A 15,590-nucleotide genomic window follows, 5' to 3' on the forward strand; every position below is an offset into this window, starting at 1 on the left:
CTTCCTGCCTGGCGTCCACTTCCTCATCCGTGAAATGGAAGTGCCGCTGTCTTCCTCGTGGCTTTGCTGAAAGGGTTCACTAAGTGAATACGTGAAAACTCTTGGTGGTCAAATGTTGTTAAACGAGAATGATATTCAATGTCTGTAGAGCACATACGTACACATGCGCACACGCGTGTAACTTCTTCCAGAACAGAGACCCCAAAGTCGGACCTGCTGTGTGACCTGGGAGGTGCCAGTGTACTCAGAGGCTAGTCAGCCCTTTCCTGTCTGGCAAACGTGGGTGAGTGGGCCCTGTGTTCCCAGCCCAGCGCGAGACAGCGAATCCCGAAGGCAGAGAGTTTCTCACTTTGTTATTTTATTAGAAGCATATTTACAGTCTTGCAGTTAACTTTGCAGAGAACATTTTACAAAAGTCTTGTATAAAGTTTAGAAACTACATAAAAATTACTTCTGTTCATAAAGAAAATATACGTTAGTTATATTTATTCTGCCATAAATTGACTGAAAATGAGAAATAGTCCTCGTCTGTCCCTTATGGAGGAAACAGCACAGGGCTCGAGGGCCTCCGTGCGGGCCTCGTCAGTGCTGGGCACCCGCTGGCTCAGTCGCGAGGCGGGCGCATCCATCCCCCGGACCCCACCTGGAAAGGACGGAGGACCTAGCGGGCTCAGGTGACACGGAGCGGGGACACAGCAACTCCTTGCGCAAGATTTCAGTGTGGAGATGAGGGAATGGCCGATGACGCGCCTGAGCCAGGACGCCGGCACCTCACAGAACACTCATGGTCACAGCCCAGGCCGCAAAGCCGGACCCAGCCCTGCCTGACCGTCCGCCGCCGCGGCCTCGCCTGGGGGAACCGGGGCTCCGCTCCGCAGCGCCACCGCTGCCTGCTCACGCTGCCCCGGCACCCGCACCCCTGAGAACCAAGGGGACAGCTGTTTCACACGTCTCCCTTGTCGAGACCTGAAACTGTCCCATCTGGGTCAAATACTGAAGCGGGCAAGCTGACTGCTCACTAACCTGAGGGGAGCACTGGCTTCCGACGGTCCCCACAACACATGTACGACTTGGGGACCCCAAGACCCTTCTCTTGAATGGCTACCCTCTCTCTGCAAGATCCAGGGGAGGGGGATTACAGTCCCCCGGTGCCAAGATGACTTCCAGGGAATCGCTTTAGAAAGACATCAAGCCTGACCTTAAGGAGTGAAGGGAGAAAGCGCTCCCGGGGTGTGTCAGTCACCGTCACCAGTGAACTAGGACCCAGATTCCATGTGCCCATGTGAGTCCCCTGAATCACCTTCAGTCTTCTGTCTTGTTATTTTAAAGCAAGTATTTCCTGAAGAACCCATTCATTTGTTTCAAGTTAGAAACCAAGGTGAAAAGTTTTCTTTGTAAATAAGCCGAATGCCAGTTTGAGCCTTTGCTTTCACTGGGTTATCAACACCGCAGCCTTGGCCAGCAGGACCTGGAAAGCCCGGGAGTCCGACGGAAACACCGAAGCTTCGCTTCTGCCACTTTCCTGGGCGCAGGAAGCCCTGCTTCTCCCTGACGCTCCTGCTTCCTGAACAGAAGCCCCAGTGGCCGCCAGCCTCTGTCTGAAGCGTAAGGCTGGACTCCTGGACTAGGAGGGACACAGGGCAGAGGGAGACAGCCTGCCCATGTCACCTGCAGACAGGATGGGCAACTGAAATGAGAAATTTATCCCTGAACACAGGATGCCACGCGGGGGCCAAAGGGAGTTGCGCTGGCAGCTCAGCCTGTGCCATCTTGTTCCTCTGGTGCCGATACCCAGCACGCCCCATACCTATGGCTCCACCTGACATGCTCAGTGGCTCAGGCAGGAAACGTGCTCCAACCCACCTGGCACGAGAGGCCCAGGGTGGAGGCAAGCCTGGGTAATGCCAGGGGCCTAAACCCTGTGTGTGGGAATACGCAGGGAGGAGGAACACAAGATGGCACCCACACCTGAGACCAGCAGAAGGGATGGTTCCGGCGCCCCCCACCCCACCGTCGTAGACACGGCCTTGTCGTAAGAGGAAAGCAAATTCGGGGAACTGGAGAAATGAGGGCACCCCCTGAGCAGTGGGCGGCTGGCCGGGCTCCACCGGGAACCCAGATGGCTGTTAGGAGCTACGATTCTTGTCTGACACTGCAGGGAACGGCTGAGGAGCCACCATGAATTACAGTACGGACGAGCCCATGGTGACTTCAGTGGCAGCACTTAGCACCCATATACAGCAAAGCTGGTGTTTTGGCAAATGGGAGGGACCTCGAGGCCACAGAACACCTGAGGCCACAGAACACTGAGGCCACAGAACACCCGTTCCTCTTGGGACCCTGACCCCACCCACAACCTAAATCACTGACAGCCTGAAAGGATCTGGGGCTGAGAGAACATATATTAGAATCAGGTGACACATAATAGAACCTCGCCCTCCACGCATGAGCAAGAGAGGTCAGGAACACGGGAGTCGCACAGGCAAGGGGCTGCATTCGAGCTGGCGTGAAGCAGGAGGGACGGGGGACCTGAGTGCTTGTTCACAGAGAATGGGGGCCCCGGAGGCCCGCCAGCTGCCAGCCACAGTCCCGTGGCTGTTAGGGAGCGTCCGCAGCGCTGTAGGGGAAGAACTTGGCCTTGTTTGGGGTGGTGGGGTTTGCACACTCCGTCTCCTCGTTCAGTTTGAAGAACATCTCCTGCTCCCGCTTCTTCTGGTTCAGATCTTCTTCCAGAGCCTGGAAGGAAGATGGAGCTCAGCCCGATCCCACAGGACACAAGACTCCCACCAAAGCGTCCTCCGGAAACTTCCCTCCCAGGCCCCAGTGCTCGGGCCACTGGATCTTCCCTCTCTTCTTTTCCATAGCCTGCCACCCACCTCCTCCTCCCTCCTGTCACGGCCACTCAGGGTCTCCGGTGGCCATGGGGAGCAGATGCGTATCTGCTGGCAGGAAAATTCAAAGGCCGAAAATGGGGAGAGGTCTAACAGCAGGGGGAGCAGACACGTCCAAGTTACAGGCTCCTGCCCAGGGCCTGTCCCTCAGAACTCTCCCAGAGTCCTCTCCAGGCTACACGTGCCGTCACGCCGCCCCCGAGAAGCTGAGTGTGAACACTGGTGGTCGGACAGGGGTTCTCTGTGCTGTAAACGCACATGAGATTCCTGAGGGATCAAGTTTATCTAGGTAAATCGGATCCTACCAGGAAGATGTCTTGAGAGTTCTCCGATAATAAGCATTCAGTGAGGAAAGGAAGCAGAGTACAGTGGAGAGAACTTTACAGTCAGGCAGAATTCAGCCTTATCATTACCAGCTGTGTGGCCTTGCATGCTACCTCTCTCTTTCCTCACGTGTAACGTGACAGGATTCCTCCCTGCCAGCAGGGCCATCGTGAGGATTAAACTAAAAACAGGTCACAATTGCTGGGCACTTCCTACACGTCAGGGGCTATGCTGTGTGATTACATCTTATTTCATCTCCTCTGAGGTAGATACTACTATTATCCCCATCTCATAGATGGAGAAACCGAGGCTCAGAGAGCTTAGGTCACTTGCCCAAGGTCACTCAGCTAGCTCAGGCACAGCCAACATGTGAACCTAGGCCTAACTTTAGAGTTCAAGCTCAAACGCTGTGCTCTACCATCTGAAAGCCGGGCACACAAGGGTCGTTCAGTAAACGTGGCTTCGTTACTCAGAGGCACCAACCATCAGCCAGGCTCCTTTATTTTTACAATAGAAGTATCTATTTTCACAAGATTTGACCAGCAATCTATTATGTCTTTTTTTCTTTCTTTTTTTTTTTTTTAATTATTATTTATGCCTACAGCATCTGCTCTTCCTTGGTGGTCTCCCATCCAAGTACTAACCAGGCCCGACCCTGCTTAACTTCCAAGGTCAGACATCGGGCTTATTCAGGGTGGCATGGCTGTGGACCATGGACTGTGGCTCTACTGGAACCCAGGACCTTCTGCGTGTAAAGCAGACGTGCTAACTGCTACACTGTGGAACCAAGTCCTATTATGTCTTTTTTAGATGCTTCTTTGGATGCCCTGAAATAGTTTCTACTTAACGGACTCCTTACCTTACCTATATCTACATCTTAGGCCGACACCTGTGGCACAATATGGAGCAGAGCCCACCTGCGCCCACCAGCCCAGACACTTACCTTTTTGCGTGGCCGAAGCTTATCCCGCCATTCCTTCAGGTTCTGGTTATGGCTCTCGTCCAAGGCCTTCAGCTTCTGGGTTTCATGCTCTACCAGGAGGTGACACTTTTCATTCTGGAACAAATTCCAGGCGGCAGAACAGGTAAGAAACTCAAGGCAGAGACACAGAGGGCCAATACATACCTCATGCTGTAGCCCCGAGGGCAGCAGCATTCACTTATTATAGTTCTTGATTATAAACCCTACTGATAGAAAACTCTATACAGGTGAATACCTACTGCACTGACAGGTGCCTGGAGGAATATTCCAGAATATTAATGTTTATTTCTTGTGTAGTGGGGTCTGCAGTAATTACAACTTTATTTTTGCATTGTTTGAATTTTTCAACACAAAAATGTCATTTTAACAAAACAAAACTATTAATAAATATCATATGTGCCCTAATCCCACCACACAACCATTACAAAAATTTAGATATATTTCCTGTCAGGCTCTATCATGTATATTGTTTAGCTCACCCTATATACATAATTCTGAAACCTGCTTTTTGTTTGTTGATTTATTGATAGCCATTCTGACAGGTGCCGGGTGATGTCTCATTGTGGTTTTGATTTGCATTACCCTGATAATTAGTGATGTTGAGCATCTTTTCACGTCTGTTGGCCATCTGTATGTCCTTTTGAGAGAAATGTCTATTCAGGTCCTCTGCCCAATATTTAATCAGATTGGGTTTTTTTGGTGTTAAATTGAATGAATTCCTTATATATTTTTGGATATTAACCCCTTATTGGATGTATCTGGTGATTATCTTCTCCCATTCAGTAGGTTGTCTTCGTTGATTGTTTCCTTTGCTGTGCAAAAACTTTATAGTTTGATGTCCCATTTTTTAATTTTTTTCTTTTGTTTCCCTTGCCCAAGGAGACATATCCAAAAAAATACTGCTAAGAGCAATGTCAGAGAGTTTACTGCCTATGTTTACTTCTAGTTTTTTGGTTTCGGGTCTTACATTTAAATCTTTAATCCATTTTGAGTTTATTTTTGTATATGGTGTAAGAAAGTGGTCAGTTTTTTTTGCATATGTGTCCAGTTTCACCAACACCATTTAATGAATAGACTGTCTTTACCCCATTGTATAGTCCTGTCTCCTTGTCATAGATTGACCATATAGGCATGAGTTTATTTCTGGGCTCTATTCTGTTCCATTAATCTATGTGTTTGTTTTTAATGCCAGTACCACGCCATTTTGATTATTATACCTTTGCAGTATAGTTTGCTGTCAGGTTGCGTGATACCTCCAACTTTGTTCTTTCTTAATTGTTTTGGCTATTTGGGGTCTTTTGTGGTTCCATGTGAGCTCTAGGATTATTTGTTCCAGTTCTGTGGAAAATGCCATTGGTATTTTGGTAAGGATTGCATTGGATCATTGGATCTGTAGATCGCTTTGGGTGGTATAGACATTTTAACAATGTTAATTCTTCCTACCCATGCTCACGGAACATACTTCTACTTTTTGTATCTTCTTCAGTTTCTTTCTTCGGTGTATTATAGTTTTCTGAGTACAGGTCCTTTGTCTCCTTGGTTAAATTTATTCCTAGGTATTTTGTTCTTTATGATGCAATTTTAAATGGGGTTGTTTTCTTAATATCTCTGATAGTTTGTTATTGGTATCTAAAAATGCAGCTTATTTCTAAATATTGGTTTTGTATCCAGCCACTTTACTGAATTCATTTATTTATTCTAATAATTTTTAGGTGGAATTTTTAGGGTTCTCTATATATATAGTATGTCATCTGCAAATGATGACAGTTTTACTTCTTTGTTTACAACTTGATGCCTTTTATTTCTTGTCTCTGATTGCTGTGGCAAGGACTGCCAATACTTTGTTGGGAAAAAGTGGACAATCCTTTTCTTGTTCCCGATCTTAAAGAAAAAACGTTCACTTTTTCACCATTGAGTATGTTAGCTGTGGGTTTGTCATACATGGCCTTTATTATGTTGAGATATGTTCCCTCTATCCCCACTTTGCTGAGAGTTTTCATCATAAATGGGTGTTGGATTTTTATCAAATACTTTTTCTGCATCTATTGATATGATCATGATTCTTACCCTTCATTTTGTTTATGTGGTGTATCACATTAATTGATTTACGGATCGTGAACCAACCCTGCATCCCAGGAATAAATCTCACTTGATCATGATGTATAATATTTTTAATGTATTGCCTAATTTGGTTTGCAAATATTTTGTTGAGGAATTCTGCATCTGTGTTCATTATCTTTAGTGGCCTATAATTTTCTATTCTTGTAGTATCTTTGTCTAGTTTTGGTATCAGGGTAATGCTGGCCTCTGAAAACGATTTTGGGAGCCTTCTCACCTTTTCAGTTTTGGGGAAAAGATTGCAAAGGATAGGTATTAATTCTTTTGAGTGTTTGGTAAAATTCACCTGTGACTCCGTCTGGTCCAGGACTTTCATTTGTTGAGAGTTCTTCTGTTTACTGATTTGACTTTGCTAGTACTTATTGATCTGTTCAGATTTTCTACTTCTTCCTGATGTAGTATTGGAAGATTGTATGTTTCTGGGAATTTATCCATTTCTTCCAGGTTGTCCAATTTGTTGGCTTATAATTGTTCATAGCAATTTCTCATCCTTTTTATTTCTTTGGTTGTCACTTCTCTCCTCTTTTATTTCTGATTTTATTTGGGCCCTCTTGATGAGTCTGGTGAAAGGTTTATCAATTTTGTTTACCTTTTCACAGAACCAGCTCTTGGTCTCAGTGATATTTTCTACATTTTTTATATTCTATTTGGGTTTTTTTTTTTTTTTTTTTGACTTTGATGTGTATTTCCACTCTTTATTTTTTCCTTCTACTCACTTTGGACTTTGTTCTTCTCTTTCTTGTTCCTTTAGGTGTAAGTTAGATTATTTGAGATTTTTCTTGATTCTTGAGAAAGATCTGTATCACTGTGAATTTCCCTCTTAAGACTGTTTTGTCTATGTCCCATAGGTTTTGAGTTGTGTTTTCATTTTCATTTATCTCAAGGTATCTTGATTTCTTCTTTGATCTTATTAACCTGCTCATCGTTCAGTAGCATGTTATTTAGTCTCCATGTGTTTGTTTTTCAGTTTCCTTCTTGTAACTGATTTCTAGTTTCATACCACTACGATCAGGAAAGATGCTTGATATAATTTCAGTCTTCTTAAATTTCTCAAGACTTGTTGCCTAACATGTGGGCCTGGAAAATGTTCCATGTGCATTTGAAAAGAATGCATATTTTGCTGCTTTTGGGTGAAATGCTCTAAAAATATTAATTAAATCTATCCGGTCTACTGTGTCATCTAAGGCCAGTGTTTCTTTATTGATCTTCTGTCTGGATGATCTATCTCCATTGATGTTAATGGGCTGTTAAAGTTCCCTACTTTACTGAATTACTGTTGATCTCTCCCTTTGTGTCTGTCGTATTTATTTGCTTTATATATTGAGGTGCTCCTACATTGTATGTGTAAATGTTTACAAGACTTATGTCCTCTTGTTGGATTTTGTCTCATTACAGCCTTTGTTTTAAAGTCTGTTTTGTCAAAGTATTGCTACCCTAGCTTTTTAAAATTTCCATTTGCATGAAATTTTTTTCTATCCCCTTACTTTCAGTCTGTGTCTTTTAGTCTGAAGTGGCAGCATAGGTAGGTAGAGGGTTTGTTTTTGTGATAGCTATATAGTAATTGCCATTTTGTTGTTTTCTGGCTGTTTTTGTATTTCTTCACTGTTCCTTATTCTCCTGCTCTCTTGTATTTTGATGATTTCCTATGGTATGATGTTTGTATTCCTTCCTCTTTATTTTTGGTGTATTTCATAGATTTTTGGTTTGAGGTTACCATAGGCTTTATATATACCAAGCTATGTTTATAGCAGTCTATTTTAAGTTGATGGTCACTTAAATTCGAACATATTCTAAAGTCACATTTTTTTACTCCCGCCATGTTTGTTTTTCATTACATTTGTGTGTGTTTCCATTTATTGTTGTAATTACACACGATCTTCCTACTTGTCTTTTAGTCTTTGTACTAGCTTTATAGTTGTTTGATCCACTGCTTTTACTGTTTGCCTTTGTCAGTGAGAAAAGTTTTGCTTTGTTTTTTGCTCTTAATTTTTTTATTTTTTCTTTTTAAAGAAGTACCCTTAACATCTCGCCTTTCGTTTCTTCTTGTCTGGGAAGCTGTTTATCTGTCTTTTGATTATGGATGATAGCCTTGCCTGGTAGAGTAATCTTGGTTGTAGGTCCTGGCTTTTCATCACTTCGAATTTTTGTGACAGTCCCTTCTAGCCTGCAAAGTTTCTGTTCAGAAGTCAGCTGACAATCTTAAGGGAGCTCCCTTGTGGGTAAAACTAACTGCTTTTCTCTTGCTACTTTTAAGATTCTCAATCTGTCCTTAACATTTGGCATTTTAATTATGCTGTGTCTTGGTGTGGGCCTCTTGGGGTTCATCTTGTTTGGGACTCTCTGCTTCCTGGACTTGTGTGTCTATTTCCTTTGCCAGGTTAGGGAAGTTTTCAATAATTATTTCTTCAAATAGGTTTTCAGTCCCTTGCTCTCCTCTCGTGGTACCCTATGATGTGAATGTTGGTACGCTTGATGTTGTCCCAGAGGTCCCTTAAACTATCTTCATTTTTTTATTCCTTTTTCTTTTCTACTAATTTGTCTTCTAGCTGATTTGATCCCCTGCTTCATCTAACCTGCTGTTGACGCCCTCTAATGTATTCATTTTAGTTATGGTAGTCTGCATTTCTAACTGGTTCATTTTTATTTTCTACTTTGTTTCCTGTCTCTTTTTGAAGTTCTCACTGAGTTCATCTATTCTTCCCCTAAGTTCATCGAGCATCTTTACAATCAGTGTTTTGAACTCTGCGTCTGGTTGATTGCTTATCTCCCTTTGGTTTTTGTTTGTTTGAGTTTTGACCTGTTCTTTCATTTGAGACATGTTTGTCTCTTTATTTTAGTTTACTCTCTCTGTTTGTTTCTATATATTAGGAAGATCCGCTACGTCTCCTGGTCTTGGCAGTGATTTTATGTAGTAGGTGTTCTGTGGGGTCCAATGGCACAGTTTCTCTGGCCACCTGAGTTGGGTACTCCAAGGGTGTCCCTTGTGAAGATCGTGTGTGCCCTCATATTGTAGTTGAGCCTTGACTGCTGTTGGCAGACACATCAGTGGGTAGGATTGACCCTCAGGCTGACAGCTGGCCGTGACTACCATGGACAAGTTGTTTTGCAGAAGCTGCAAAACAGGAGTCACTTTCGCAGGGCTCTCGTGCCAGCTGAGACCACCCTTCAGGTATGTCGTTTGTGGAGCTGGTTGGATGGTGCTCTGGTGTGATCTGAAGCCTCTTGGGAGGGACTCCAGTGCTGATCAATCACCTGTTGTGCCTGGCCTAAAGTAGGAGCTACAGTGATCTGTGATTGGTTGATGCTTGTGTAAGGCTTAAAGATGCTCGGGGTAGGCTGTTCTGTGGACCAAGGCTTGTTGCCGCTAACATTGGGCCTTTCAGTGGGCACCATGATGAGGTCAGCTGCCACCTGTGCCAGGTTTGCGGCCACTTAGTTGAGGCTACCTTCCAAGCCAAGACTGGTTCCTGCTTATGCCAGGCTATGGATAGCTTAGCAAGAGGTACAGGGCACACAAAGGCCAACTGCTGCTTCTCAGGTTTGTGGACTTTTGAGAGACTTCGGCAGAGCCCACAACACGAGCTGAGGTAGGTTGCTTGTATGGAGGAGCTGCCGGAAGATGTTCAGCTGGGCACGTGAGTTGGGGTCTCAAGGAATCACCAGGGTGGGATGAATGGTGTTGCTCAGGTTTGGCACCCAACTGTGCCAGCCCACTGGGTGGGCGGCGGACTCAACAGGGAACAGTGGTGCCGCCCAGCACTTCCCTCTTGGAGAGACTGTCTCAACACTCACCCCTCAGCCCTGAAGCTGGTCACTTTAGTTCCTCGCCATAAGTCCCTGGTGCTTTGCAAGGTGCTGCGTCTGTGCTGGAGCCCAGAGAGAGGGAGTCTGTGCTCGGGCCCTACAGGACCCGCAGCACCTGGGTCTCCAGCAGCCCTCCATCTCACTGGACACGATCCCCACCGGTTCTCACAGCCAGCTGTTATGGGGACCTCTCCTCAGCTGAGCTATCCCTCCCAATTCTTAATTGCCATACCATGTCTCCACCCTCCTACCAGTCTCAGTGTGGCTTTTTATATCTTTAGTTATAGGACTTCTGTTCAGCTAGACTTCAGGTGGTTTTCTGTAATGATTGTTCTAAAATTTAGTTGTAATTTTGATGTGGTCATGGGAAGAGGTGAGTACAGCATTTACCTATCCCGCCACCCTGACCAGAAATCCTGCTTGGGGAGTTTTTATTTTGAGTTTCTATCTGAAAGGTTCTGGGAGTTTAGATATTGGTTTGGTTAGGAATAACAACATTCTAATAGCACTGTGTCCCTGTGACCTGCCAGGAGCTAGGCTCCCAGCACTCTGTGCATTTTCCTAGTTAATCCTCACAGTAACCCCACAAGGCAGGCAGGGGCAAACAGATGCAGAAGGTGAGTGGCTAAAACGCACACAATGACAAAGCTTCAAGTTGGCGGGCCTCAGTGCCTGTAACGTTTCCTCCCTGCCTCTCCAGGAATTGCTAGATGGGTCCAATAGCCTGAGCAATTTCCTGAGGTGACAGAAGTTTGAGTCTGCTCATCTCTCACTATGACAATGCCTCGTGCCACCACAAGGGGGCTCCAACCACCAGCTTTTGGGGTAGAGCAAACTCAGCCAGAAAACCAGTAGAAAAGGATCTCCCTAGGGAGAGGGGCCACCAAGGGTCTTAGCAACAACCACGACACCTTTTGCTGGTCTTAGTGGGAAAGTTATTGCCATTGAGGATGTTGCTGGCCGTAGGCTTTTGTAGGTTCTCTGTCAAGTTGAGGAATTTCCCCTCTATTCCTAGTTTGCTGAGTGTTTATCATGAACAGGTTTTGGCTTTTGTCAGATGCTTGCTTTTTCTGCATCTACTGATATGATCATGAGAGTTTTCTTTAGCCTCTTGAAGTCACAGGTTACATTAATTGATTTCCGAATGCTGAACCAGCCTGGGAAAAGTCCCACTTGGTCATGGTGTATAACTATTATACAATGTTGGATTTGATTTGCTAACATTGTACTGAAGATTTGTGCATGAGTGTTCATGAGATACTGGTCTGTAGTTTTCCCTTCTTGTCTGATTCTGGTATTAGGGTAATTGGGACACTTTTTCCCAAAACGCAGTGATGAGCGAGAGATCTAGCAGCATGCCTGCCGCCAGGCCCTTTCCGCTCTGTCATCTCATTTTCAAAGCCTCGCTCCAGTCCCTGCCACACGCCTACTTTATGGGTGGGCATGGTCGCTTGGGAGGGTGGAGTGCTCCGGCCAGCACCGCGCCGCACAGCGGGTTTGAAACCATTCCACCCTGGGCTTGTGTGCTGAGACCTCGCGCTGGGGGCCGTGGGGAGGCGGTACCTGCAGCTGCTGCAGCTCACTCATGTTGCTGTCGCACTGGGCCACCATGTCCCGCATCTGGCTCTCGTGCTTCTGCTGTTGCTGCAGTCGCTCCGACTTCTGTCTCTTCTCCTCTTGCTGGGAGAACTACAACAGAGAGAGTGGCTGGGGCCTCCCTCCACCCTGTCCCCGAGAGGCCCCTCAGAGGGACCAGTGTGTGCACAGACTTAGTACCCCACATCACACTGGTTGTGTCCCTGTTTTAAGCTCTCCCCCATAAGTTGAGACCCAGCCTCGAGGCTGATGGGGACACGACACCGTGCTGTGACGTGCTAGGGCAGTGTGTGTCACAGGAGCCCAGGGCCACCGACTCCATGTCCCTGAGCCACTGAGTGACGTGTGAGGAGGGGTCTCAGTGGATGAGAGGAAGCTGCAGATAAGAAGCACGGAGTGGGAAGGGGAGCGGAGCCTGAGAAAGCCATGCAGGGCTGCCTCTGTCCCCGGCGGGGGCACCATTAGGCTTCTGGGCTGTGACCTGCACCCCCCGTACCAAGACCCCATGCTGCGGCTGACGTTGCAGTCCCCCGAGCGTGTGAGGTTCGGGCCCCCTCCGGCACAGCCCCTACCTGCTTGACCTTCTCCCGCTGCTCGGCGGCGCTGCCCGCCCCGTTGATGTGCAGGCTCTTCTTGTACATGGCCATGCGCGTCTTGCCCTCGCTCCTCTGGATCTTGGGCAGCCGCGCCTTCTCCTGCTGCTGCCGCGCCTTCAGCTGCTCCACCATGCGCTGGTTGTACCGCTGCATCTGCTCCCGCTCCTGGGGGATGCACAGTCGGGGCTGCGGTCAGCTGCGCTCCGGGCGCAGGGGTGTCCTCACAGCCACACGCGGTCAGGGGCCCAGGATGCTCGGCAGAGCCAGGCTCTGCCATTTTATCTACTGTCATGTTACAGTTTCTGTTCTCACTTTGGAAACTGGCGTTAGCATCTTGGATTCTTCTAAATGCCGTCTCATCCGATCTGTGGTGGCGCTGCCATCACAGCTAGCGTCTCAAAGCAAAACGCACACTAAAACGGAGGGTTCCTTTGGATGGCAGATATCAATTCACATTTTTAAACATCTTAATTTGAATTTTTCCTTTACGTAACACTTATTCGTATTTCAAAACTCTGCACAGGAGTCACCTCCCTGCCTTCCTGGCCGGGTACCCTCCTCGGAGCTGCCACAACTGTGCGCTGACACCCACCACTGCACTTAGTAGGCGTTATTGCCCACTCCCGCTGTGCAGCCAGACCTCAAGTTATCTGTCTGTGTCCCCAGTAAGGAAACTGAACCAAGACAGACAAGTACACAGAAGTAGAGGGCGCTCCGGCCATACAGCCGGGCCCTCACCTGGTCTGGGAGGTCAGGGAAGGCTTCCCGGCAGAGGTGGCATTGAAGTTGCTACCTAAAGGTATTCTAAAGGAATGCACGGGAAAAGGGAAATGGAAAGAAAGGACAAAAAGGACAGGGAAAGCGTGAACGAGACACATACGGGTGTCAGTTGGTAAGGGGGCTGCTCGGGCCCTCAGCTTCCCTGCATGGTTTCCCCCATTCCTGGCCTCACCGTGGCCCGCCTGACTCCTCTGGGGAGCACAGACGGTACCCAGGGGGTGCCCCATCACGTGGCAGTGCCCGCGCCCCGCCCGCGCCTCACCTTCTCGTGCTTGCGCACCAGCTCGTGCCGCTGGAGGAAGTACTGGTCTTTGAGCTGCTGCTTCACCAGCTGATGCCTCTCCTGAAGGTGATGCTCCTCTATCTCCCACAGGGCCGCCTCCCGGTCTGTGGAAGACCCAGCGCCCGTTGAGGTGCCGACGGCCAGCGCCCACCCGGCCGCCTCACGGTGTAGCTGATGACCGTGCCACCTCAGTGGACTACCCTGGACGAGCTGACTGAGCCAGCTCCTAGACACTTCGTTGATAGCTGCAGGCTGAGCACGCTGCAGCAGGATGGGTTCGGAGTCAGGAGCCAGAGAAACGGAGCCCTTTGCCAGGATTTAGCACAGGTAAAAAACCCCCTCCAGCCTCAGCTTCCACCTCTGCCCAGGGGGTACAACCATGAGGAGAAACGTCCTTGGGAGACATTTAGGTTCGGTCTACACGGCAGCTCTGCTTTCCCAGCAGACAAACAGGAAGTGCTCTGTGGAAACCCCGTGACGTTGACAGGATGGCCTCGTCACTTCCTCCGTTTAGAGCCCGCTTGCTTCGTGCGCCCCGCAAACCTACACCCAACATCTGCTAGCCAAAGGAACGATAAACTCGGGGGCCATGAAAGACCCCAAGCCCCGTGACCTTTCAGAGCTCTCTAGACCAGAGAGGCCCCGAGTGATGGACACATACGCCCCCTTTCTGATCCTCCTCTTCCCCAGGAGGCCCCTGCTCTCCCCGCTCTGGGTGGTGGTCCACACCGCTGTCTAAGCCTCACACTGTGAGGGACCGGCCGGCATGCACAGCTGTCAGACGCCACTGCGCCAGGGTAGAGAGTTGGCTGCAGGGTGAGATCTGTATCCCAGGCCCATTCTACCCTCATTGACTGTGCGACTCAGCCACAGAATAGTCACTGAGCCTCGGTTTCCTCATCTGTCAAACCGGGAACAGTGGGACCTGCCTCGTAGGGGAAGGTGAGGATTCAGGTATGAGAACTGACTGGCACAGCCTGGCAGAGCAGTTGCTCAGTATGTGATGGCTGTTATAAAAGGCTCAGTACTGTCCCCACGCCTGCCGCCCGTTAACCCAGCTCGCTCACTTAGTTTCCACCCTCTCTACGTCACTGTTTTTTCCCCTCGACATCTGGAATGATGTCAAATAATGCTGGTGATGATGGGTATCTCTGTCTCAGCCCTGACCAGCAGGGGTTTTCCTCCTGTTCCACCGTGAAGGATGATGTTTAGTTTTGGGATGGAGAAGACCTGGCAGTTCTTTCTTGCCCGGGGCGCCCCCTGCTCTCACACACCCACCTCGGAGGAGCTCCTGTTTCTTCGTGAGGCACTCGCGCTCCCTGTCACAGATCTCCCGCCTGTTGTCAGCGGTGATCCTCTTCATCGCCAGCTCCAGGTCCTCCTTCTGCTTGGCTAGGAAGTCCCGGTCCTGGGGCGGGAGGGAGGAGGACAGACCTTCACTCACTGCTGGCCATGATGTCTCAATGGTTATTTTTATTCCAGAAACATCGTGATCATAAAGAAAACTTAGAAAATATACAGAGAAAAAACGGAAGAGCCTCAGGACAGTTCGACCAACTGTGACAGGTGGGCCTTAACGGGCCCCTGATTCCAACGGCAAACTACAAAGCTGGAGACGTGAGTCCTGACTCGACTGCAAACATGTTACAAAACAACTACTGTTGAGTAACTGATGTCTCAGGCGCGCTGAGGGCGCTGTGCTCGTTTCTCTGAGATACTTGAGGATCTGCGCCCGCGTGTCCTTAGCATTATTCACAATAGCCAAGGAGTGGAAACAGCTCACGCGTCCATAGATGGACGGACAGAATGTGTCTTACCCCACGAAGGAACAGTATTCAGCCCTAAAAAGAAAGGAAATTCTTCTACATGCTACCACATAAATGAATCTTGAGGACATTACATTAAATGAAATAAGCCAGTCGCAAAAGGAAAATTATGAGTCCACTTATGAGAGCAGGAAGTGGGGGCCAGGAGCTGGGGGAGGGGGCGGGTTGTTTCATGAGCACAGAGGTCACGAGACGCCATGGTGGGAAGATGAGCGCATAGCCACGGGATGAAGGGGGCGGAGGGGCTGGCAGGGCCTTGTCTGCCCGCGGGGGGTTCTCAAAGCTCAGGGCTGTGGGAGGAGGGAGACCCCATCAGATGGGGATTTTGTGTTGATCACACTCGCTGCTGTAAGGGAGGACGGGGGACCAGCTGGGGGCTACTGTAGCGGT

At 48.3% G+C, this 15,590-nt stretch overlaps 1 protein-coding gene and 1 long non-coding RNA gene across 3 annotated transcripts in view; one reads left to right on the forward strand and one right to left on the reverse strand.

Moving 5' to 3' along the window:
• The window catches only part of LOC107195285, a 40,292-nt gene extending 24,708 nt beyond the window's left edge, over positions 1-15,584 (forward strand). Inside the window, exons 3-5 of one of the 2 annotated variants that reach the window (XR_003044634.1) lie at positions 4,097-4,300; positions 13,465-13,701; positions 14,857-15,584. This is a non-coding gene — a long non-coding RNA (uncharacterized LOC107195285). The remainder of the gene's footprint in view (positions 1-4,096; positions 4,301-13,464; positions 13,702-14,856) is intronic. The other variant, XR_001516385.2, reaches the window with a different exon arrangement.
• STK10 (serine/threonine kinase 10) overlaps positions 341-15,590 on the reverse strand; it is an 88,744-nt gene continuing 73,494 nt past the window's right edge. The window contains exons 14-19 of the mRNA XM_006906513.2: positions 14,653-14,782; positions 13,354-13,478; positions 12,288-12,476; positions 11,683-11,808; positions 4,159-4,272; positions 341-2,736 (exon numbers count right to left, since the gene is read on the reverse strand). Of these exons, the coding sequence (XP_006906575.1) occupies positions 2,599-2,736; positions 4,159-4,272; positions 11,683-11,808; positions 12,288-12,476; positions 13,354-13,478; positions 14,653-14,782 (822 nt within the window). The 3' untranslated portion in view covers positions 341-2,598. The remainder of the gene's footprint in view (positions 2,737-4,158; positions 4,273-11,682; positions 11,809-12,287; positions 12,477-13,353; positions 13,479-14,652; positions 14,783-15,590) is intronic.

This window comes from Pteropus alecto, unplaced genomic scaffold (genome assembly GCF_000325575.1).
Source record: "Pteropus alecto unplaced genomic scaffold, ASM32557v1 scaffold40, whole genome shotgun sequence".
NCBI lineage: Eukaryota > Metazoa > Chordata > Mammalia > Chiroptera > Pteropodidae > Pteropus > Pteropus alecto.